At 38.0% G+C, this 27075-nt stretch overlaps 1 protein-coding gene across 1 annotated transcript; it reads right to left on the reverse strand.

Moving 5' to 3' along the window:
* Nucleotides 1-22: 22 nt before the first annotated feature.
* Nucleotides 23-26854, reverse strand: LOC149960368 (uncharacterized). The gene is made up of 9 exons (XM_090167475.1): nt 26758-26854; nt 26065-26223; nt 8892-9060; nt 8614-8710; nt 7196-7493; nt 2732-4051; nt 1616-2521; nt 679-1512; nt 23-576 (listed from the first exon to the last, which is right to left on the reverse strand). The coding sequence occupies exons 1-9, from the start codon at nt 26852-26854 to the stop codon at nt 23-25; spliced, it is 4434 nt and encodes a 1477-aa protein (XP_090023601.1).
* Between the last annotated feature and the right edge of the window lie 221 nt (nt 26855-27075).

A 27075-nucleotide genomic window follows, 5' to 3' on the forward strand; every position in this document is an offset into this window, starting at 1 on the left:
TAACAAAATGGGATGTTTTTGATTAAAATTGAAATCTGCCTCCCAGTCTAATAATATCGTTGTCGTCGAGAAAGACGTTGAATTCGTAAATGTTTGACGTAACATCGATTGGTTTTCCTTCTTGGAGACGTTGTAGCTCGGTTCTAAAGGCTTGTTTCTTTGTTTGTTTAATCCAGTAGAATTCGGCTCGTTGAAGTTCATTCGCTGTAAGTGAACCCGTGACCTTAGTAGTCCCGTTTTTACCATTTTGAAAAAGTCGTTGGATATGGGCAGTGACTCTCACTTGTCTTCGAAGAGTGCTGAATTTCTTTATGTCCAAGATCGGGTCGGCGTCCTTAGTTTGAGCTACCACAGATTTCACGATTATCTCTTCAAGATCGTTCTCTGAGGACAACTCCTTGGGTACGATGGTGCTGGGCCAATCTATCTCGGGACTCAACAACCATTTTGGACCATGCCACCATGCTATAGTCGAAAGCAACTTCTCCATTGAAAGTCCTCTACTTAAATGATCAGCCGGATTCGTAGAGCCGCTGCAATGTCTCCAAGCCGTAGAATCTGAGAGCTGTCGTATATCTTTAACACGGTTGGCGACAAAGGGTTTTCATTTTCGAGAGTAGCCAGTGACCCAACTGAGGACAATAGATGAATCAGTCCAATAATAAATTTTTGACTCACCAACTGGAAACTCGTTCTTCATATAGTTAGTCAACCGTGCAGCTATGAGAGCACCCATCAACTCCAATCGGGGAAGCGTGATTTTCTTTATGGGAGCTACTCGGCTCTTGGACGAAACCAGACTGATTATTACTCGACCATCTGTCATTTTACAGCGCACGAAAAGGACCGCCCCATAGGCCTTCTGACTGCCATCGCTGAAACAGTGCAATTGATATTCTTCTACGTCCTGACTTTTGTACGGTGACGTGTATTGTCGAGGAATCAAAATTTTCTTTAGGTCTACGAGTTCCGAACACCATTGTTGCAAATTTCCATGTAAGGGATCCGTAAGCTTTTGGTACCAATTGATTTTCTCGACCCATAATTCTTGAAAGATAATTTTTATTCTAATGGTAAAAGGTGATACGTAACCTACCGGATCAAAAATTCGTCCTGCTGCTTTTAGGATATCTCTCTTTGTCGACTTAGATGTTAACAGGAACTCTAGTAGGTTTTCGATTTCAAACGTGAACGCGTCTGATTGATCGTCCCAGGATATTCCCAAAACTTTTAAAAGTGATGTTCTTGGAATCTCAACTCTATCGTTAGGTTGGCACTGATCCCAATTTTCTAACTTCCAGCGTTCGTTAAGCTGTAGAGAATTACTCTTCCATTTTCTCAACGACATATTCGCTTTAAGCATTATCTCTTTGGCTTCCTTCGATCGTTGATACGCTGCGTCGACATCTTGATCTCCAGTAAGGAGGTCATCCACGTATAAATCCTGATCCAGTCGTTGGGAAGTTTCCGGGTATTCATCCAGATGTTTTTTAAAATGATAGCGGATTGTGGCTGCAAGTTAGACCAAATGTTACTCGTGCAAATTGGAATTTTCTAATTTTGGGTGCTTCAGCTGGAGAATTTAGTTCTACGATCCAGAGAAACCTCACTGCACTTCGGTCTTCCTCACGCAAGGATATATGTAAAAATGCTTGTTCAACGTCTGACATAACTGCATCATTGTGGAAACGGAATCGAATTAGAATCTTTAACAGTTCTGGGTTTAAATTTGGCCCGGATAATAAACACTGGTTTAAGGAAAGAAAGCCAACTTCGGTAGAGGAACCATCGAAGACAATGCGAATCTTTGTAATACTACGTCCAATTCGAATTACGGGCTGATGTGGTAAGTAATAACGACCATTTTTACAATCTGCTGTGGTTACTTCTTCTATAATACCCTTCTCTTGGTATTCGCGGAAAGTCTCTTGATAAGCTTGATATAAGGCAGGATTTTTCTGAAGACGTCTAGTTAATGAACGAAGTCGATTAAGGGCAGTACCGTAGTTTTTAGATAAATTACCACAATTTTCAACCCATGGAAGCGGAACTTCATATCGCCCATTGGCGAATTCGATGTTCTTTTCAAAACTCTGTACTAACGTTTCTTCAATTGTAGAGAGAGACGATCCATCAGCGTCTTTTATCCCCAGTGATTTGAGTTCCCAAAAGTCCTTTAGTCGCTCAGATACTTCTTGGGATTCTTGAGCTATACCAAAGTTCACTCCCACTGCAGCTAGATTCACTGCGACGTGCATACTGGTTACCAGACTTGGACCTTGAACTACCCATCCTAGGGAGGTCTCCAACGCTTCAAGGGATTCGTTAATTCTTTTTATCTTACCAGTGACAATAGTCCAGTAGAAATCCGAACCCACAATCAACGTTAGGTCGTCGTTTTGTTTATCGGAATTTGAAGGTAGAGCGTCTGCTAAAAATTTATCTTCGGTCCCAAGGTAATGTTTGATCTGATCGCCGGGTACCCTTATAGTAGCCATGCTTATTTCATTAGACTCCAAAGCTTCAAGGTCAATAGTTTGGTTATTTACCATACTTTTCAGGGTTAACTTCACTCGAGTATACGTAGTTTCTTCGGGTCTATTGGTCCCAAATGTATGTAACATCAATTTTTCTTCTCCGACTGGCTGAAGTCCAATTTAACGTGAAATATCCTTGCGTATGAAAGTACGCTGACTTCCTGTATCTAGTAAACAACGAATTAACGTATTACCTTGAGACCCAACGATCTGTGCTCGGGCTGTCGGTAATAGTATAACACGCTGTCCAATGTCTCTAGGAACCACAGTCGTGACGACAGCATTTTTTGGCTCATTGTTCGTCTTTGGCTTTTGAAAGTTGTCGTAATCTTGACACACGGCTTGATGATGCCGAAATTTACATTTCGTACAAGACAGCTTGATTTTACAGTTCCTTACCCGGTGATGTCCAGTTACGCATTTGAAACAAAGGGATTTCTTCTTTAAGATTTCTTTCCTTTCGGATACGTCTGCGACTTCTTTACAGTTTTCAGGACTGTGACCCTCCTTTTCACAAAACATACAGGCTTCACCACCAGCAATAGTTAGCGCTGAAGCTGAGGAAAACTTTCCATATTTATTAGCATCCTGGGAGTTATCGTATTTATGAAGGTTATCGTATACGTTACTCTTGAATAGTCGTTTTGTTTTGTTGTCTTGAGGATCTGTTACGCCGTCGTAAATTTCCGCTTCTTCTCGGCTCTCTACCTCTTTCTGAATGCAATCAAGAATTTCTGGTAGATAAGATTCCCTCGGCTGCCTATTGAGCTCTACTCTTAATTCTTTTGGTATCAGTCGTAATATGATAGGACAAAGAATGGCACTGTATTGGTCAGAATCGACTCCCAAATTTTGTAGACTTCTTACTTCAGTTTTGCAAGTGTCGTAAAACTTTCTTAGTCCAATTACGTCCGATGACCTCATGACCGGCCTCATTTTCAGCAACTGATTTACGTGAGCGTCAATGAGATATTTCTTTCTATCGTACCTCTCTTTGGGAAGGGTTATCGCTGAAAGGTAATTTTCGGGTGTTATTTTGAAACCAGCTATAACTTCAGATGCTGATCCTCCAAGATACCTGAACTTGTCAACATCAGCTAGACAGCAATTTCCATGAATGGATACCTCGAACGATGACCAGAATGTCTGCCACTTATGAATGTCCCCGTAGAATTTCTCAATATTCAACTTAGGTAAGTTTGCCATCACTGGCTGCATTGACGTGCCTCGAACTCGGTTGTCGTCGCTGTTGTTCCCATTACCTGGAATTATGTGTCTGTACATGTTGATCTTCTGATTAGCGAGATTTACCCAATGAATGACTTTATCTTGAATATCTAAAGCATTAGTGGTCTCAAGTTCCATTTCGTCTTCTGTCTGCAGGAAATCTTCGTAGCCAGTGTCGATCTCTTTTAATGCCTCCGCTTTAATATTTAACTTCTGAACGAGACTTTCTTGCTCTTGAACGTCGACTTTACTTTTGGCAGCTCGGTTTCGATGAGATTCGAGATCTTCTTAACGGCAGATCGGTAAGCGGTTCGCTTTCCTTTTAGCTTTTCCATCGTCTTTACTCTTTGGACTTCGTAGCGTTGTCTGTAGATGACCTTGGGTAAATTGAACTTAGATTGAACTCAAATCCTTGGTCCCGGGTTTCGGCACCATGAAATATTCTCGAATTAAATTTGAACGTTGCGTTGAGAAATAATTATGAGATGTTTTAAAATCACACTATTGATATTTAATTAAAGTCATTGAGTTAAATTTTACTATTTACATCATATTACGATAGTAGTTCGTCGAAGACTGCCCCCGTCCTTCTATGTTGACAGGTTTTTATACTTATATTTTTACATTTTTTAACATTTATCAAGTTTAATTTTAACCCAACGTTTCAACTATTATTTTTTAAATACAACAAATTTTAACGATAAGAAAGATAAAATATTACACAAAATTTTACAAATACTGCTTATTGATTTTGGCTTATGTTTTAAAAACAATATTATCTTACTTCTTTTAAAACCACACGAAAGTTACTGTAGTAATTTACATATGGACGAAGTGAAGGTTTCGATAAGAGATCGTCGATGGAATCAATGAAATTAGTATTTGACACAACTAATTCGCCTTTCAAGTTATTTAAATAAGCACTTCTGAAAATGAAAACTGCCAAAATCCATCCACACAAGAACGTCCTGGTGTAATTTCCATTATCAATTGGCAAAGCTAGATTTAATTTAAAATATTCAAATGTAGACCAACGAGCTAATTTTTAGTTACTTTTAAATTTTCTGTCACAACAAATGTTTTCAAGCCCATGCTGAGGAAACAACGGCTTTGTTAAAGGATTTGATAGGAAAAGAGGATATATCGTTTCCATTCTCAGTTTTTGACAACAGTGACTTGATGACGTCCCTACCTAGACTCCATTTATTAAAATACAGGGTGTTGTTTTTTGCTCGAAAAAGTTTTTTTTTCACAAAAACTGTGTTTCATGGAAGATTTTACGGTACGTTGTCCGTACCGGGGTACACTCGTTGGCGAAATCTCATAGACTTCGGAAATTGTTTTAACATTTCTTGAATTCTCAGATTACCACCGCAAGGTACTGTAATAAATTTGTCAATAAGTAACGAAAACGTAAGAATTTCGTTGGTTCGAAAAGAAATCACTTATTTTTCACTGAAAACACTCGACTTAGAAATGTGACAAGTTACGCAAGTTAATATATTTCGTCCTTTAATTTCGAGAATTAAAATTTTCGATTGTTGGATAAAATAGGATCCTTCTCAAGTAGTATTATGATATAAAACACGTTTGTTGGAAAATTATAAGAATTTCCAAAAAACAACATTTTATTTAACCCAATACGATCAAAACTTCAACTTTATACAAAACAAAATTTATAAGATTGGATTTAACACTCCACCGTCGGTTACGATGCAAGCTTGGATACAAACAATCATGTTGTCAAACACACGTTGAACAATTTCTGAGTTTAAAATAAACATTCTTGGTTTTGTTGAACTCGAGAAGTATTTTAACTTTTGGATGTATAAGTAATTAAAATTAGCTTGTTTTGACCAATAAAACACGTTGAAAAAGGTTTCGAATACTACTAGATGCTAATAGACCTAGAATAACAAAATCGCAAAAAGAAGTCAAAAGCTGAAAAGACACATTTATTTCATCAAAAATTCTAATGCATTTAGTGTTTTAAATTATTATGGAAATTTATAATTATAATAATGCCTCAATATTCTAGAACGGATCGTACTGAAATAGTTGCTATTCACTACGGAGAAGGTGGTAGAATTCTAAGAAGAGTTAGTGAGATTTTCGAACAACGACAACCGAACAGAAGACCAACCATAACTACAGTAAGTCGAAATGTGAATGAGTTTCAGCAGTATGGTAATGTAGAACCCAGATTTCGTAGATTTGGTCAGCGTAATTTCGACTTTATGGAACACTGTGTTAGCATTTTTTGTTATGTAACAGCGTAAAACTTGTGCCACAGCTAGTGCAGATTTGACTTGTAGTAAATCACGCATTTGATAAATATTACGTAGCAAAAAAACCATCCATACAGAGCTACACTTCCCCAAGGCTCAGTAGTTGAAGACGCTCAAAGAAGGCTGGACCTTTGCAACAAACTGCAAAATTCTGTTGATAACGATCCTCAATTTATCCACAACAATTTTTCAATTTTCAAAAGATGGGCCTTTTAATCACCACCTCGTCACCAATTTCAATTTGGACGCTTCAATGTTTGGATTGGTCTTCTATGAAACCGTTCAGCATTCAAACCCCTAATTCCAATTAAATTTCTTACAAAACGTTTTAACACTGGAGCTTGACGATCTTCAATAAGAAAAACGACCAAAGCTATGATTTCAACAAGACGGTGCTCCGCCTCATAACCATAGAGACGTGACCGAGATCCTAAACAACGAATTTCCACAATGATGGATACGACTTCTTTCTTCAAATGGGGATACGTTAAAGATAAAGTGACGCCACTCCCATTGACACGCTTGAAGACCTTGGTCAAAGAATTATAAACGCATGGAAAGTAACCCAGAATTTGTTCAACGTGCGTTTGACAACATGATTGTTCAGCTAAAGCTTGCATCGGAACTGACGGTGTATGAACCATTCTTATAAATTGTTTTCGAATTTAGTTAAACTTTTGTTCACATTTGGTAAAATGAAATGTTTCTTTTTTTAAAATTCTGATGCTTTTCCAAAAACGTGCATTAAATCCAAATAGCCATTTAAAATTATCTCACTTTTTTCAACAAACGAAAATTGAAATTGTGGAAACTATAAAAAGGAATATTTTAGCTTGCCAAACTTGTCACGCTTCCAAGTTTTAGCACCAATGATATTCTAACTTTTCCTAAGACCTTCTACAAGTTTCTTATTAACAAATTTATTCAGCATCTAGCATTGGGAATCGAAGATTTGAAGAAAACAATTTCCTAAATCGATGAAATTTCGCCAACGCGTATCCCACTTTTTCGAGCAAAGTAATCACACTGTATAAGGCCAGATCCAGAGCTACACGTTTTGTATTAAAAATTCAAATAACAGCTTTTTTAGAATGGGAAAGACTCTTTTTTGGAAGCACAAAAAAGATAGTGGGCTTTCCGTACTGTTCTGAAGTAGGTCAGCAACGAAGAACCACAAGTGTTCCATCAACTTTGTAGTGCCTCGTTTGGTTAAGCGAACCACTGGCAAGCATCGTGCCAATAGAACAACAGCTACGAAAGAAAACAGCGCTGCTATCCAAACTTCACTTTGAAACCCAAGAATCGACAATTTTTCAAAACTCTTGGCGAAATCCATGATGGTAATTATAATTACACTGCTCTCAAAACTTGGCGGAGGAGCATAAATTTCTAGCACTTGCTTCTCATTCAGAACGTAATTATTTACAACGGCGTCCAATACCTGGGGGAAACATTTAAAATAATACGAATTAAATTGCAAAATTAGGCAATTTTGTTCAAAAATATGAAATGTAGATTTCAAAGATTTCCTGATTGTAAACATAGTCAATTCTTTAATTTTTATATTTAAAAAATGTAAAACTATTCACGATATTAAAATTTCATTTTGCACCGTTATTCGGTAGACAATACGTTCAATGAAAAGTTTATATTTGTAGTCATATTCTCTACGTAAATGATCTCTTAAACCCAAAAACTGTCGTGTAAGAAAATATGTAAAAAGATAAATAGCTACTTTGTTGACATTTTGAAATTTCTCTTCATCGCGTTCTAAAAATCATTTAAATCACATTTTTGTTATTCCTAAGTGAGTTTAAATCGTCTTATTTTTTAAGCATTTAGTAGTCTCATTAAGAAAATTAAAACAACTTAAATTCCGTATTTTGTAAATGATTTCTTTAAAACGAGATTTTAAATATTAAAAAATTCGGTATGCCCATTTGCATTTTTTTATTATCTGACCAATAATCCATAAATAAGCTAATGTACCGGTACTGACAAAAATATTAAACTTATTAAAATAATACATATATTTTACTGTAAAACGATTTCTGTGTAACTCAATTATAGTTTTTAAGTTTGTTCTCATTTCCACAGGCAAGAATCGGCTTTGATGTGATTAAAAACCTTTAAATTTTGCTAGCCTCAATTCAAGCGGCTATAGTCTAGTAACAAAAATGTAAAAAAAAATTTACTTTGTTTAAAGACCTTTAAGCGATGGAATAGCAAACCATATGTGAAAGACAAAAGAACCTAATATCAATTTTGATTATAGAGCCCTTATAACCAGGAACCTTTAGAATTTTGAGGAATAAGCTTAAGCCACTAAAATTGAACGTTAAATTAAACTCGATGATAGTTAAATTTGTTTAAAAAGTTGGTGAAGTTAGAGTGAAAGGTCTTAAATATACACATTACATAAATGGAAAATTCAACGTATACAATTTGGTAATTTTAAACGTTTTTAACAATTGCAAAAATACGATGATTTATATTACTATATATGATTAATATGTTATATACATTTAACGTCTTCTATAGATACTTACATTAAGACGTACCGCATCAGCTAGGTAAAAAATTTCATTATTGCCGTGATCTAATCCATAGTTTTGTTTCAAACTTAAAACAACTTGGTCATGCTTAATAATTTGTAATCTACAGAAAAAGAAAATAAAGTTAAAATTAGCGATATTTAGCAGTTCCACAGGATCCGGTTTCATTTTCAGTAAAGAATGATGATAAGGTTTATGATGCTAACACATTAAATGGTAACCCTCTCTCAAAATATAAGTTTTTATAAGGAAATTCCGACGTAAACTACCGCACAGTTTTTTACAGCAATGACAAGATACAAGAATAAAAGGGGTTGACTTGAATGCCACTTTCTGTATATTTTCTTCTGCTAGGAGCTTTTAACTGTCCAAAGCCACAGACAGAGCCTGACAAGCGAGGCACTTGTTGAGGACTTAATAATTTAAGGGAATCAAATTCACCGACTGGAATTACTTGTGAAAATTTAAAAAAGTCATAGAAGTAAAGTGTTTTGTTCCTAAGATGTGTGAGTATATCTCCCTTTTAAAACGCGTTTTATTAACAATAACGACTGTAAAATAATTTATTCTGACCACTTATTTAAAAAAATACTTTTGAACCAAACTCAACTTAAATTTATAACTTAAGACGGGCCCATTGCCCAAATTTGTTGAACACTGCCCTACCCGCTTGCCTAGAAACTAAGAACGTAACACTTATCCGTCCTCTTATGAACAATTCTAGAAACTGCGGCTCAGCAACGAATCTAGAAATGACACTACTGTTATAAAAAAGTCGTTGGCTCAAGATATTTGACTTTATCAGATAGCTTTCAGGCATTTATTAAGAAGTTAGCACCTAAACGCTTGATAACCATAGTATAAGTAATTTAAAATTATTAATCAGGCTCAATTTACGCATTAGCTCAGGGCACAAATAGGCAAGCTTCAACTTTATGAATTTCCAAGAAATATGGCGAAAGATAAACTTTTAACTCAGTCAAGTTTGTAAGAACTGTAATCTTACGTTTTATTGAGATTGCGAAGTACATATTTTGCACAAGATACTTCCTGGGCAATATGGGTTATGAAATTATTATTAAGAAAATAATTCACTGCCCAATTGCTATTTAGAAAATTCTACAGTTTAAAAAACAAAAATGACATGATAAGTGTAAACAAGATTTTCAAATGGATTCGTTTCAATTAAACAAATAAATCGTACCTTGTACATTGAAATGCGAAAAATTGTTGTATTTTCAAACGCCATCGTTAGCTGAATTGTTGTTCCTTAAAGTTTTATTTTTGTTGATATTTGAAACAAAACATTAATAATTTGAAAACTTTCTGAAGCTTTAGACCCCCAGTGGCGGGAATTTAAATTTCTATTGGACAAGATTTTCTCGGCGGCGATATGTTTTTCAAAGCGTAGTAGAACTTTTTCAAATAAACATAATGTAAGTAACGTAATGTTAATTATATTTTAATTTATTAAGCATTAACGTGTTGAAAACCCTCTAGAAAATATTTTTTCTCATTTTTGCTCCTGTAACCATTTTATTTTTTAATCTACTCAGTGGCGTAGCTAGCATTGGTGACACGCTGGGCAGTGTGTCAAAATTTATAGCCCGGTGTACCTAGTAACAGAGACCATACCACCGGAGGCCTATCATCATAGTGCCCTACGCCTGCGTCCACCTAGCCCGTACAGGTGACAAATCCATCATGGGTAGCAGAACCCTACTACTGATGGTCGCACCTTTGACGCAAGCCACTCAACCCAGCAGAAAGTGCAGCAATGGGTGGACCATTCCCCACTTCGCACACAGCAGTGGGATTTAGAATGGATGCTATAGCAAATCCAGCCGACACCCTACGTCTAACCACGCGGCAAAAACTACGATTAAAAATACACCGTAAAACGTTACGCAAAATTGCCCAGAAAAAATTGGGCTGGCAAACTAAAAAACGAATATTAATCAATGAAAAAGGTGCCGGATTTTTCTCGTTTCTTCTGATTATTGTGTCGTCGCTCGTGGGAGCCCTTACAGGTTGAAATTTAAAAATGTTAAGATACTCGAAAAAGATGACTTTAGCGCCGATTACGGCATCCCCACAACTCAAACCGGATATTGACACGGAAATGGCGTATATTTTAAAAAGCGAAGCGATCGATGACCGAACCAAGTGGAAGATATACAAAGATATGCTACTGAAAAAGCACGCTCGAAATAAACAGATTAAAAATAACCATACGCCCAGTTTCGAAACATTAGTCAATCTGTTCCCGCTAGGATATAGAGCGAGCGCCCGAGCTATATTTAATCATTTGATTTCGGACAGCGGTCGACTGAGGTGGGATAGCCAGGGGCAGATTTTATGAGACGGTGAAATACAAACTGATTCTGATATTGTTGATTTAGTGTATTATCTAATAAGTCCCTACGCGCCGAGACCCCAGAGTTGGTCAAAATTTATTAACCTTGTTGGTAAACTACGAAAAATCACCACCGCCCCATTACCGTCTACTTCTTCTTCGTTCGTAACAGCTTCCGCCCCCCCAGGCCCCCATCTTTCGCTCGCATCCTCCAAACGAAACAAAACTTTGTCGTCAGCGGTCGAGCCTAATTCTTTCGCGACACCTCGACAGTCACCGAAACTTTGGTCTCCTACTATTAAGAACCGTTAACGTAAAACAAAAACGCCGAGTGCCAAAATTTTGAAATGGGAGAGTTACCGATAAACGTAACGACTAGACTCGAAAAAATATATTTCGATTCTCGTAATCCAGCTAGCTACGGGGGTGTTGAAAAATTATACGACTATGTCAAAGAGCTCGGAATATCTAGGGAGAATGTTGAAACGTTTTTGCAAACTCACGACGCCTATACGTTACATAGACCAGTCATTCGAAAATTCCAAAGACGAAAGTTTCGTGTAGGAAACAGACTAGACCTCTATCAGACTGATTTGGCGGATATGCGCTCTTTAGCGAGCGAAAATTCCGGATACACATTTATTCTTACTTGTATAGATTGCTTTTCGAGAGTGGCATTTGTCGTCCCCCTAAAACGTAAGACCGGCGCGGAGGTTGCCCACGCCCTGAAAATAATTTTTAAAGAGCGGGGCAAGCCCCGCGCTATACAGTTCGACCGTGGGTTGGAGTACGTTAATTTGACTGTTTTAAAACTCCTAAAAGAGGAGGGCGTTAGACATTACCATTCCGAAAATAGCGACGTTAAAGCCGCGATGGTAGAGCGTTTTAATAGGACCCTGAAACAGCGCATATATCGTTTTTTTACTCATAAAAACACGCGACGCTATCTCGACGAGCTACCCAATTTAATTCATTCGTATAACGCCAGTTATCATACGACAATTAAAATGAATCCCTTCGATGTAAACGACAAAAATATTCTTCAAGTTTATAGAAACATTTACAAACCAGGGCAGTCTCAGCCAGCCACCCTCAAGCCCCGAAAATGCCGTATCAAAGTCGGCGATTACGTAAGGATTTCCCGAACTGCCAGACCGTTTTTAAAAGGATACAGCGATTAAAATTGGAGCGCCGAAATATTTAAAGTTGTTTTCAAGAATACTAAAAGACCTCTTCAATTTAAGCTCGTTGATTTGGCTGACGAACCCATCACGGGATATTTTTATTTCAAAGAAATTCAACGAGTTATAAAACCGGAAGAATATACAATTGACAAAGTATTAAAGAAGCGACGCTCAAAGGGTAAGTCGAATATTTCGTTTCCTGGTTAGGGTATCTGGCAACATTCAATTCTTGGGTTTCTGCTAAAGATGTCCGAAGCCTTTTACCTAACGATACACAGTAATTCAAATCTCGAGATATTTCCGAATAATACGGTAGCCTGTTTCACTATTAAATTACCCGAACCTATCGAATTAAAGGGGGGGGTGGGAAGTTGCGTTGGTGGAAATATTGTATCCCTTTTCGTTTTACAGCGTGTTGCCCTATGACAATTACGTCTATTTCCGCGTTAATCCCGCCCAACATGGGGGACAGGCTGACCCTAAAATGGTCGGGACGATGCGAGAAATCACTCCGGGCCATTACTTGAGTATTGACCATTTAATTAAAGTAGTAAACGACACCGCGCTATGCACCGCCGCTAATGTGTGTCTTACCCACGATTCGCTGAACGGACACGTGGCGCTGGTTGGAAAAATTTTTACCCCTATGGCGTATTTATGAGCGACGGATTGAGCAACACGCTAGGATTTGAAAGAACTAAAACTATCGCGGGTAGAAGCGAGAAACCGGCTCGCTTAAATTTCCACATTCCGCCCCAAATTTTCGTTTATTCTGATATCGTCGCTGATCAAGTGGTGGGTTCGTCGCTCGTCAAATTGTTAAGAATAATAGCGGTTGACGAATCAGCCCGATTTGGTACTCATATCGAGAAAACATACATTTCGCCGCATTACGTGCCCATTGAGAAGAAATACTTTGATACTATCCAAATAGATCTACGCGATGTTTATGGGAAACCAGCTCCTTTTGAGTTTGGCAATCTAACCGTAAAACTTCATTAGCGTCCAAGATGCCCTTAAGACACGTTCTTGAAAAAAGACGCTGCGCCTCGCGCCCGTACGCCCAATATTACGCCACTCAGGCAGGTGGCTCTATCCCCGAAGTATACGTAGGGTCGCCTTATCAGCGGGGGCACGGGCAATTTGGAAGCGGGTTTGGAAGTTTCTTCTCCGGCTTGTACAAGCTAGCGAAACCTTTTCTTTTACGGGGGGCGAAATTTTTGGGGGGTCAAGCCATCTCCACGGGAAAACAAGTTTTGGCTGATGTATCGACGGGTTCATCCATACGTGAAGCCACCAAACGGCGACTCACAGAAAAGTACGATGATCTCAAACAACAATACGGGACTGGGAAACGTAAACGCAAAACTAAAAAGAAAACAATTAAGAAAAGACCAAAACGCGGTGAAAAAAAATCATTAGTAGGCCGGAAACGAGCTAGAAAGGTCGTTGATATTTTCACCTAAAATCATGGGGCACTGCGAAGCGTTGAAAAGTGAACTTGATATTTTTCAAAGCGCACCGATCCAAACGTCAATTGAGTGAGGAAAATGGACCACCTTCAAACCCATCTCGTCGCTGAGGGGCGATACCGTAGAGTTTAATATTCCTGGAAGCGGGCACGAGTACATTGATTTACCGCTTACGTACCTACTTGTTAAAGCTAAAATCGTAGCCGATGACGCTGGTAAGGTTTATCCGCGTCGGACGTTGTTGGCGGGTGTAATAATTTTTTGCACACGTTATTTAATCACGCGGAAGTTTACCTTAACGGTACCCTACTGTCTCCGTCAGCTTGTTCGTACGCTTATCGGGCGTACATTGAAACGTTGTTAAATTTTGACAAGGGTGCCAAAGCGTCCCTTTTAACAGGCGCGCTGTGGTACAAAGATACGCCCGGCGAAATGAATTCGGTCACGGCCAACGAGGATTTTAAACAACGGAAAGGATTCACGGATCAGTCGAAAGAAATATATTTAATTGGTCCGCTGTTTCTTGACGCGCTCAATGTCGAAAAATATTTAATTAATGGAGTAGATTTACGTATTAAACTATCGCGAAGTAAAGCGAGTTTTGCGTTAATGGATACGCCGAAGCCCGGGGTGGACTATAAAATTATCATTACGGACGCGAGCTTGTTGGTACGTCGAGTCCAAATTGCACCCAAAATACTTATCGCTCACGAAAACGCCTTGTCACGAGCAGCAGCAAAGTACGATTTTACACGCACCGAAACTAAAATATTCACCATCAACTCGAATATCCGAAACACCGTTATTCCCAACGTATATTTGGGTACCCTCCCGGTTCGCTTGATTGTCGCGCTAATGGATCACGAAGCCTACAATAGAACCTTGGCAAAAAAACCGTACGCTTTTGAACATCAAGATTTATCGAGTTTAGCTCTTTATGTGGATTCTGATGGTGTGGATTTGAAACCTATTACGCCAAACTACGTCGCGGGCCAATATATTCAAGCCTATCATACTTTATTCCCGGGCAACGGAATTCATTATAGAAACACCGGGATCGATTTTTCCTGGGTGATATTATGCCCAGGTGTACGCTTTTTACGTCTTCGACATTTCAAACGACCATAGCGCGGGTGAGAGTCATTATTGGAACCCATCCAGACAGGGGCAGATGCGTTTGGAGCTTTCGTTCGCTAAACCAGTCCCGCAAACATTAAGCTGCGTAGTTTTCACCGAATTTCAAGCCAGCTTTAGCGTAGACAAAGATCGTAACGTTTCTATTGAAAACGTGTAATTATGCGCGGATCCGAGATTTTAGATCCTTTGAGACATACGCGCAATTTTATGGGCGTATTCGCCTCGGATTGTCTACCCGATAAGATTAGTAGTTTTCCAGCGTCACTGGTTGTAAATCTGGACCCCCACGATGAACCGGGCAGCCATTGGGTCGCGATTTACCTTGATAAATTAAAACGGGCTTGGTATTTTGACTCGTTGGCGCTACGGCCCATTTTGCCAGCCATTAAACTTTTTTAAAACAAAATCGAGAAAAATAACGCCCAACAAGCGGCGAATTCAATCGACAACGAGCGTTATTTGCGGACATTATTGCGTGATTTATATACGTCACCGATCAAAACGTAGAAGTCACCAAAGCTTCTTTAAGGGTTTTTCACGAAATGACGTCAAAAATGATATAATGGTCACGAGAAAATTTAACAACCTGTTACGTCATCATAAACGGAGTATAAATTCCCGTCGCGCGACTTTACCCCGTTTTATTCATAACTAAACCCTCAGTATCGTGTCGGTGGCATGGCAAGAATGGCCGTTGTCGAATTTGACTTTCTACTAGGAAAATCCGCCTCGCACTCCGGCGGAGAGGCCCCCGACATTGTCGTGGAGGAGCTAGCTATAACCAACAGTATCGACCCCTCCCGCCGTTCAAGCTTGGACTTTCGAACAACCCTATCCAGTACAACAACTTCCGAACGCCATTAAAAGACAAAACGGCTGGGTGTCTAGGAACCTTCACGGTATTTGCTGGACCGCGGGGTATCTCCTCTATTATAAACTACCCGCCTGCCTTATATCAGCTGTATCGAGTGCGGATATGATTTTTACAAAAGGAGACGTAAAGTGTAAATTTTAATCCGATTATACTGAGACCGCCATATACGATTTGGAAACTTTTGACTGTCCCCGAGCTGCGACTTTTGATACGCCCCCGCCAGTGAAATGTCTATTCCGACATCAAACTCTAAACAAACGTGTTCTTTGGAAATAAGTCTACTTTTCGCCGTATGGATTACCCAGAACTGCGCTGAAATAGACAGTCAAATACGATGTCCATTTTATTTTTTTTTGTATCACCCTATAATATTTTTTTGACTCGTAAAAGAAAAATAATTTTTGTAATATATCATCTTATAAAATTTTTGTGTAAAAATAAATATTTTTTATTATCTTATAAATCAGACTCGTTATTTCTCATTGCTCGCGTAATTTTTTTTAGATTACGTAATTAATAGTTCATTGTGTCCATTCATTCGCCCACGTTGGAAAAATATTATAAACGTATTTTAGAATTTTTAAAATATTAAGTGTCAATTTACCAATGTAAAAATTACTTTATACGGTCACCTTTAAAAATAACAATGTATTCAATTAAAAACGTTTATTCACATTTTCTTTACAACGGTTTTAATATTATGAATCTGATTAGTTTTACAATATTCTTGAAAATAAATCAGAGCAGCCATTTCCTTTTCAGTCGGCATTTTTAATTCGGCTGGCAGGTTAGATGTTGTTGGTTCGGTTGATACCATTGTGGCACCGCGCTTTTTACATGCCCCAATAAGTTCGTTAAGATAATCGATAATTTTATCATCTGACATTTCTTCGTCCTCCGTGTAATGGAGAGATTAACTCGCATCACAATCACACGCCAGATCCGAATCTTCTTTCATTGTATTACACGATAAATGAGTCATTAAATGTTGTTTGAAACCTCTCACGGACCGGTATATTTCAGCATTTCTTTGGTACCCTAAGCGGAGACATCTTCCTCTTTCCCATAGAGGCTGGCTTATGAAAACCGCAACGCATCTACGTAATCTTTACGGTTCATGGTGTAGATTACGTCATCTTTAGTGAGTCATTTTTAAATTACGTCATTTTGGGGTTTACACCCAGAAATATTATTACGTAGCTCAAAGAGAATCGGGATGGCTAGTCACGAAGATCTCAACACCGTAACCGGTCGGCTAGAAACGTTCAAGCAATGGGACAACGTACACGTGAAAAAGAGGACTTGGCCCATGCCGGACTTTACGCCGTAGACTCGGACGGAATAGTCGAATGCTACCTCTGGGAAACCGGCGACGTACCCCAAGCGGAACACGACCAATTTTATCCCAACTGTCCGTCACCCGCCGCTTTGGAGGGCCAAGATATACCGCCATCCGAAAAATACATCTCCGGCGGACCCACAACCACCCCCGAGGGACACGGCGACGATATCGTAACTCTTACCATCAAACGCCTCGAGGTAGAACATTTAATGAAAATGCTCGTAAAAACGCTAATTTCAGATGGTTCGCTTCAACCCTTTGAGTGAACTTTGGTATATACCCTACGAAGATCGACGTAATTACCATGATATAAATAAAATACATTTCCAAAGACGTATTTTCAATGTAAATCGTATTATACAGCCTGTATTTGAAAAATATCTTAATAAAAACTTATAATTTGTAAACACTCTGCTCTTTTTTCCCAAAACACTCTTACCGATGACCACACGCTACCCTTTTACAACCCTTAGGGGGGGGGGCATATATAAGCTCGAAAATAATGGGCGGAAAAGTGTTTGTCGGCGGAAACCCTTTGAACTATTTATTACCAACTCGAAAGACAGGTGCCCTAGGCCCTACATTCACTAGGACGGATAGGTTTTGACGGACCTATTTAACGGTTTATAACTGTTTGCATAACATCGTGTCAGTCCACACCACCTGCGGAATAGGGTGATAAATCATCTAACCTATTGACCTAAAATGGGGGGTTACCACCTAGGTTTTATGAGGTGGTATAACATCGTAAATCATCTAACCTATTGACCCCGTAAATCAGCTAACCTTTTGACCTACCGAAAATGTACGCAAAATGGGGGGAAAGGGGGAATGCTTACCCCCATAGGGGCCTGTTTCAGCCCGTTTCACCCGCCCGCGGGGATCCCTATCGGTATACACACTCACTTATCTCTCACCTTTCCTTTAAAATTAAACTGCCGTTTGTTTAAAATTGTATGCCTGTACTTTTAATATTGAACGCCCTTTGATTAAAAAAGAACGCCACTACTTTTAATATTGAACGCCCTTCGTTTAAAATTGAACCCCTATACTTTTAATATTGAACACCCTTTTTTTAAAATTGAATGCCTCTTATTTAATGTTGAACGAATCTACTTTTAATATTGAACACCCCTTCGTTAAAAATTTAATGCCTCTTCTCTTAATATTGAACGCTCTTCGTTTAAAATTGAATGCCTCTTCTTTTAATATTGAACGCCTCTGCGTTTAAAGTAGATTTCCCCTTTCTTTTAATATTGATCGGCCCTTCGTTTGAAATTGAACGCCTCTTATTTTAATATTAAACGCCCCTCATATAAAGTTGAACGTACCTTTGTTTAAAATTGAACCCCCCTTTTTTAAAATTGAACGCCCCTTTTTTTAAAATTGAACGCCTCTACTTTTAATATTGAATGCCCTTCGTTTAAAATTGAACGCCCTTTGTTAAAATTGAATGCCCCTTCTTTTAATATTGAAATCTTCTACTTTTATTATTGAACGCCTAATATTTAGATATTGAACCCCTCTTTTTTTAATATTGAACGCCTCTTCTTTAAATTTTGAAAGCCTCTTCTTGTAATATTGAACGCCTCTTCTTTTAAAATTGAACGCCTCTTCTTTAAATTTTGAAAGCCTCTTCTTGTAATTTTGAACGCCCCTTTGTTTAAAATTGAACGCCTCTTCTTTTAAAATTGAACGCCTCTTCTTTAAATATTGAACGCCTAATATTTAGATATTGAACGCCTAATATTTAGATATTGAATGCCTCTTCTTTTAATTTTGAAAGCCTCCTCTTTTAATTATGAACACCCCTTTGTTTAAAATTGATCGCCTCTTATTTTAATATTGAACGTCTCTTCGGGTTGAATTGTACGCCTCTTCGTTTAAAATTTAACGCCTCTTCTTTTAATATTAAACGCATCTTCTTTTGATATTAAACGCCTCTTCTTTTAATATTAAACGCCCCTTCGTTTAAATTTGAACGCCTAATATTTAGATATTGAATGCCTCTTCTTTTAATATTGAACGCCTCTTATTTTAATATTGAACGTCCCTTCGGTTTGAATTGCACGCCTCTTCGTTTAAAATTAAACGTCTCTTCTTTTGATATTAAACGCCTCTTCTTTTAATATTAAACGCCCCTTCGTTTAAATTTGAACGCCTCTTCTCTCATATTGAAAGCCTTTTTATATTGAACGCCCCTTAGTATTAATTTGAACGCCTCTTCTTTGAATATTGAACGCCTCTTCTTTTATATTGAACGCCTCTTCGTTTAAATTTTAACGTCTCTTCTTTTAATATTGAACGCCTCTTCTTTTAATATTGAACGCCTCTTCTTTTAATATTGAACGCCCCTTCTTTTATATTTATCACCCCTATTTTTTTATTGAACGCCTCTTCGTTTATTATTGAACACCCCTTTTTTATTGAACGCCTCTTCGTTTATTATTGAACGCTTGCGATCATTTCCGCAATCAATAATAACTGATATAGCTATCAGCGATGAACCATTTTTCCACTGAAATTTCAACGCTATAATATAATCCAATTTGAGCGCTCTAATAGCAATTCCATTTGAAAGCAAATATGGTTCCAGCCTACCACCATAGTGACCAGACATTTAACGCTTAAACAATCAATTAAGAATGCTCTTTTTTAGAGTGTATATTTTAGATTTGAATAGTTTTGCTCGGATTTTTGGTAATTTGCAACTTAACACCTCTTTAATTAAGTGTTGATCTTCGTAAATGCGATAGGTGTGATCTGTAATGTACGGAAATTAGTGAAAAATCCCTAACTTTATTTTGTACAAAATTAAAATTCCACATCTTAATGCTTTTCACGTTGTGTTGTTGACGTCATATCAGGTACCAGATTAAGATTTATCGGAGAACACTCAATTATAACTTCAGATAAAATATTATTAAACAATCCTTCTGACGGAAAATTTTGGTGGGTTCATTATTACCATGAAAATAAGGAAAATATCTTCCCTGCCCTTTCTACCGCTTAATTTAAATAAATTCCACTAATAACCCTATTTTTCTTTGGTTCCCAAACATGAGCTGTCTTCCCAGCAGGTACAAATCTACCATCATAGCTGCTTGGAATTCGTTTGATCCATTCCTTTCTTAATATCTGGCCAATAGGGATTCGATGCAGACTAGCTTTATTCTTAACAATCGAGCATTGACCACGACTAAAACTTGAACCTCATTTTATAATTATACAATTCTTTTTTTATCTATAAAAATCTTAATTTGTGTATAAAATACCGCACTTATCCTAAGCCTAACAAAATATCATAGAAGCAGTCGGAAATATTCAAATTACCTTTTATTGTAGTTTGAATATGCGGTTGACGGTTCTACGTCAAAAAAACTTCATAAGTCCTTTTTGGACTCCTCTTGTATTGCGGTTACGAAAAGAACTTAGGCGAAGAAATTTTATCGTCACATTTAAGGGACACAAAATGGTAGTTTTGCGAATAAAAATGACTTCAACTTTGTACTTTTGCTGTGTTGGTCAACGCATTAATTTAAAAATTGATTTTTGGGCCATTAAACTATTTATTTAAATCCAAGATTAAACTTTGATGGTTTCCATTGCCATCACCAGGCGAGTTTTTCAGCGACCTCGATCATTACCTTAGTAATAACTTTAGAAAATTCATCAAGCGAAAGAGGACTAATAAAATAAAACGTTATTAGTGCAGACAAATATTTCTTTACATTGGGGCTAACGCAAACTTTTAGAAACAAAACGTCGAGATGTTATTTACTCTTTGCTATACTTTATATAAAAGTATTTCTATTTTAAATACAACTTTTCAAACAAACTAAAATCAATTAATGTATTTTTTCACTGAAATTTGGGAAACGTTCGAAAACACAATTTGTGAGTATTATTAATCGAAACATATAAACGAGATGGGTGATTGTGCCTTTGATATTTTGATGACTTGTAATGGTAGCCTTTTGATCCTTAAATGGCGTATTTGTGTTTGGAAGTGAAAGATGTACATGAGCGTCCTTCAGAACTACCTGTTAAAGTTAATGATCCTTTGTAGTTCATAATGTCTAGCTCCTACTGAATTTCACGCTAAACAACAGAATCCAAGTCAGACATTTTAATTGTTGTAGTTCAAAATTACGGTTTAGAGATTACTGACGCCGCCATTTTTTAATAGTTATTTCTTATTGCATTAAAGCATTTTGATTTTATTTCTTCCACCTTGACAATGGCACAGAGGTGGGCCAAAATTAGTCGGTTTTTATTGTTAATAAGATGCTGACTTTACTTACGCAATAATGGTCGTGGTGATAAGACAATCTGCTACCTAATATTAATTGATCATTTCTTCTGTAGAATCATTTTAATCTTTTTCTTCTAATCAATGTCATACCGCAGCTTTTTTATTGTAACGAACAAAAGAAAATTATTTATAATTTTTTTTTTTAATATGGATAAAGGTTTGTTAGTTTTAGAACGGTAAAAACTTACCAAAGCGAACTTATCGGTGTCTCTGTCGTAAAAAAGTAAACAAATTTCAAACTTTTAAACATGCAGTCATGCTCAAACTGACATTGTTCTTATACGTTAAATTTTTTAACCCTAAATATCCCGAAAATAAACTTATTCATGGCGCTGTTGCTATGGATAGTAAAGATGGCGTATGCATGGCTATATTTAACCCTTTAAATAAAAAAGAAAGCCGAAAGCATTCCGAAGTTTCAAATTAATGTAGCAAGACGACGCGTGTTTTGAGGTGAAGGAAATCGTTGTTAATCTGCTTGTCAAAGTATGGAGTTATGGTTCTCGGGCAATAAATTGTCTATATGGGTAAGCCCATTTTAGTGAAGTACAATTTATCATTGCACGGTTCGTAGATATCTAATAGTTATATCGATTTTATAATTAACGTCCAAGCTCTAGCAAATGATATTTGCTACATCGCTTCTCCTATAGATTAAATAAAATGGCGCCACGTTCACTAAATAGCTTTTAGTTTAATTTAATTTAAGTTGTTTTATTAATATTAAAATCATTTTCTGATGAATATTTAATATTTCTAGATTTCACATTAAACCTCAAACGAGAACGGACTTCGGTACCCCAAATCATTAAAAACTCCCTTTTATAGGAAAAACAAATGACCTGTTAATTACTATCTGAAATAACATTTTTCTCTTCATTTTAAATGAAATCCTGTTGTTGCAGATACATTTTGTGAGAAAAACTGAAATAACGTAGTAAAAAATTAATTTAAATTAAATAACACCAATTGGATTGTACAGCAAGCACAAACAGATACAGAATATTTGCTAAAATAGAATCGAATAGATTACACAGCAACAAGAAAATTTTCACAAAATATTGTGTCAAGAACCTAAAGAAGAGATTAATTTATTAGTAAAGCTACCACTACAACTACAGAGAGCGTCAATATAGTAATAAAAGTTAGAAAATCAACAGTAAAAGTATTTAAACATATTGACGAAGGTAAAAGCCAAACCATATGTTAAATGTTAAAAAATTGATGGTTTATTAAGTTCAATAATCAATCCTGGTCGATATCAAGCAAGAGGGTTATTTCAGTCGACAAAATTCCTGATGTTTTCAACGGGCTTAAACTTACTGTAAATATAAATATGTATTGTCAAGTGATAAATTACCAATCAAACGCTTTATTTATTATATGAGGAAACATATAGATTAAGGTGTGGTTTAAGTGATACTACATACAGGGTTTTACGGATAAGCATGTCTTTGGGTCATATTGACTTGAAAATGTCGAATTAACGTTGGTCCCAAAATGGGCAGTTTCTATTATTCCTTGGACCCAATTGTTTCCTTTTACTAAGCATTTGTTTTTTTTTAAAGATAAAAAAACGTTCACTAGTATCAAAAGTGTGATAGAAAATTAGAATAAGTAGGATAAGTATGTAAATTACATTTTACGTAAAACGAAGGTGTTTCAAAGTGTCACAGTTGTTTAAAAGCCGGTTTCTAATTAAATTGAGATCTTTTTATTCACCAAATGTCATGAAACACGTAAAAATTTATTTGAATTACAAAAATTGTCCGATATGACCGTCCTGCAAATATAGAGGTCGGCGTTTGGATAAAAATTAACCGTTTATTTGGATAATATCCATAAACAAAAATTGCCCAACAAATAATCAGTTATTTTTGGCTTTTTCCCATATTAAATCGTTTCAATCCATGGATAAACGGTTAACCGCAATTTTTATGATTAATTGAAATTTTGCCAGTTAATTTATCTGCTCCGCCGATCTCTTATTCGTTGTAGAAGGTCACCAATGTCGTGAATCTCAGACTTATAAACAAAGTCTTTAATGTGTCATCATAGATGAAAGTCGGGAGGGGTTAAATCAGGAGATCAAGTGGTCCACGATACGGTCCCCCCTCGACCAATCCATCTTAAAGGAAACGCCTCATCAAGGTGAGCTTTTACTTCTAGGCTAAGGTGTGGTGTAGCTCCGTCGTGCAAAAACCACACGTTGCTAATGGTACTTGTTCAAAGAATTCTAGAAACCGGAAATACTCCTTACCATTTAGCCTGTGTGGAAGAAATACAGGTCCAAGTAAAGTGTTACCGATAATTCCACACCAGACATTATGGCTAAATTTATGTTGGTGGGATCTAACATTTGTCGCGTGAGGGTTTCTAAGACTCCACCGATGGTTTTTGTGAAGATGGATAATGCCATAACGAGAAAAATTGGTTTCATCAGCCGTTAGGATTATAGCCGGAAACTGTGGATCTTCCGTGACTCTGTCCACAAACTCCTGGCAAAACTCAACTCGCCTAGAATAGTCTGCTTCTTTCAGAGACTCGACCTTTTGCAAATGGTTAGGGTGAAAATGAAGTTTTCTCCACACTATAAAGTTATTTACCCCCAATTTCTTTCTCACTAGGATGATAAAATTAGCGAATAATTAGATTAGTCCATTATGAAATGGGATAAAAAAGCCGAACCCTAAATAAATTTAAAGAAATTTAAAAACTTACAAATAGACGCGAAACTCGGACCAAATAGATCTTCGAGTGAAAAACAAAATTAAATTAAATAAAATAGCCAGAAATTAAAATGGTAGCCCGGTTTCGTCCTATTTGGGACTCTTCAGTACCGTGCGGTAAATCTGGATCGCGACTATTACACCGAAAAGAGAAAATAAGCATAAACATTAAAAATTTTAAATCGCGTTGCGTAGAAACGGAAAGCCGAATAGGGGAGCACTATTTATATGACGATTTCAAAACATTGATCTCAAATCTAGGTTCAAGAATTCGATTTTACCTCAGAAAAGCCCGTTGTAGAAATCTTTCACTTTCCCTTTCAAAAATTCCAGTCCTGTCACAGATAGTCCCATAACCTTAAATTAGGAGTTGTTTCAAGTCCTCAATGATAAGTCTTTAAGCTTAATATTTTGGATAGAGAAAAATTGCAGGGGTATAAATCCGGAGATCGGGTCAGTCAGCTCCCTGGCCCTCTATAAATTCTTCAACTTAAAGCAAACGCAGCATCAATATCAGATCTTTACGATAAAGAACGGCTTCACTCGGCTAGCTCGAAGGAATCCGATTATTGGTAAAACCAATTTCAATCGCCTACCATTGTAACCCACCAAGACGATGTTTCTTTTCGGCTAGCGGTAAGTCTAGGTTTTGGTGCCCGCATCTTAGTGTCACACGATGCCAATTGCGGTGACTAAGTTGACTCTTGTAGGATACACGGCCTTAGTTGCCAGAAAGATTCCAAACAACTTTCTCGGAATGGCACAGTTAATGATTTTCTTAAGCGCGCTCTGGTGTAAGCTGGTATCCTATCTATCCAGGGGCCTCCCAGTCTGTCTCGAGACGATGGCAAGTGGCCAGATGGTATGTCTCTGGTTTCTTGTACCGGCCGCAAATCATTGGTGTGGGATTTTACCTGCACTGACCCTCTGGCTCAATCATATTGGCTTCACCTCCTACAGCTTCTCTCCAGGCCTCCACTCAGGCTGAGTCGAAGAAAGCGACTGGAATAGCGTTGTTTACCCAATAATTTACCTTATCGTTAGTATGTGATTCTATTATTATTATTATTATTAGTGAAAGGGGTGAAGGGCCAAGGACCCATTCGCGCACTTCGACCAGAGGTCCATTGTGCAACCTTAAGACTTAAAAAGCCCGATATCCGACACAAACCGGAGAATCCTTTTGGCCGGTATATTGTAGAAATCAGAAGTTTCCAGTTGATGCATACCAAGATGCTCGAATCTTTGGGCCGCGTAGTAATCGCACCTACAAAGCACATGAGAGGCGGTTTCCTCCTCAACCTGACAGGCCCTACAGATTGGATCATCACTGATACAAATCAGGTAAAGGTGTCTGTTAAGGAGACAGTGACCTGTAAGTAGGCCAACGACCAGCCTGATATTAGATTTGGAGAGCGAGAGCAGCTCCTTAGCTCTCTGCCTAGAGAGGCCAGAGATAAACTCTTTAGCCTGCCTTTGGCCATCCATCTCAAGCCAAAGCTTGAGTTGACGGTCTGTCATGGAGTTAGAGATAAGGCCGCGAACTATGCCAGAGGGGATAGGAACTGCAGGTTCGGGACCAAAGAACCCAGCCTCTGCCCCCTTCTTGGCCAGGACATCAGCCTTCTCATTACCATAGTACCCCCGATGGCCAGGAACCCAATAGAGTTGAACTTTATTGTTGGTACCTAGCTCCGAGAGGAGATTCAAACAGCTGAACACCAGTTTTGAAGAAACCTGAAACTGGTTGAGAGCCTTGAGGGCTGCCTGACTATCCGAATAAATTTGGATAACCTTGCCATGAAGCTTCTTTTTGAGACAAAAGTCAACACAGAAGCAGATAGCGGCAATTTCCGCCTGAAAAACGCTAGCATAAACACCAAGGCTTTCAAAGAAGCCGAGATTGCTAGTAAGACAATACATACCCGAACCAGATCCAGAGCGGGTCTTAGACCCATCGGTATACCAGACGATTTCTCCTCTGGCCCCGAGGGTACTATGGTTGGCCCACTCCGTACGGCTTGGATAATAAGTATTGAAAGACTTACTAAAATGCAGCTTCGTAGCCATCATATCAGAACCCATTAGGTAGACAGGTAACTGACATGAAATGTCCCGATAGATCTTGGTGTGGCTATTAACCCAAATATTCGCCTTCCACCAACCATTCTGGTTGAGCCTGTAGGCATCTATGGCAGCAGCTTCTTCTATAAAAAGATGAAGAGGAAGAATGTTCAGGAGAATTTCTAGAGAAGCACTTGGGGCTGTTCTCATAGCTCCTGTGATGCTGACACAAGCCAGCCTTTGAAGGGTGCGCAGATCACTCTGCACAGTCTTAATTTAGACTCTAGGCCACCAGACCACTGCAGCATAAGAGAGCAATGGTCTGATGATCATGGTTTACAGCCAGAAGACCACTTTAGGGCTAAGACCCCAAGACCTGCTGACTGCACTCCTGGTCCTCCAAAGTAACATCTTAGCCTTCTTAACTATAGAGTCAAGGTGGGGCTTCCATGTTTGTTTGTTGTCAAGAATAACACCGAGGTACTTCACCTCCGTGCTTTCGCTCAAAATAGTCCCAAATAAGGAGATATTATTAAAAGAGTTTTGCAGCCTTTTACGAGTAAAAGGAACAAGAACCGTTTTATTAGGATTAACCGTAAGATCAACTTCCCTGCACCAGTTTTCTACTGATGCAAGAGCCCTTCTCACTAAATCGCTAATAGTATTGGGGAACTTACCCGTGAAGATGATGGCGATATCGTCGGCATAGCCGAAGCAGCGACACCCATCCCTGTTTAGCCTCACCAAAAGCTCATTCACAACCAGGCACCACATCAGAGGTGATAAAACACCACCCTGCGGGCAGCCACGGCTGGTGGCGATCACAAGGGATTCACCAATCCCTTATGATCGCCACCAGCCGTGATTCTATTACTTAGGAGCTTAAGTACCATTTAGTCACAGAAATAGAGATCATCTCGATGCACCGTTCCATTTGGTTTGTTAGGGTCAACGCGGAGATGTTACACGGTCAGCCTTATCTCCAGGCAATGTTA

This window comes from Leiobunum rupestre, chromosome 2 (assembly GCF_980474605.1).
Source record: "Leiobunum rupestre chromosome 2, qqLeiRupe1.1.hap1, whole genome shotgun sequence".
Taxonomy (NCBI): Eukaryota; Metazoa; Arthropoda; class Arachnida; order Opiliones; family Sclerosomatidae; genus Leiobunum; species Leiobunum rupestre.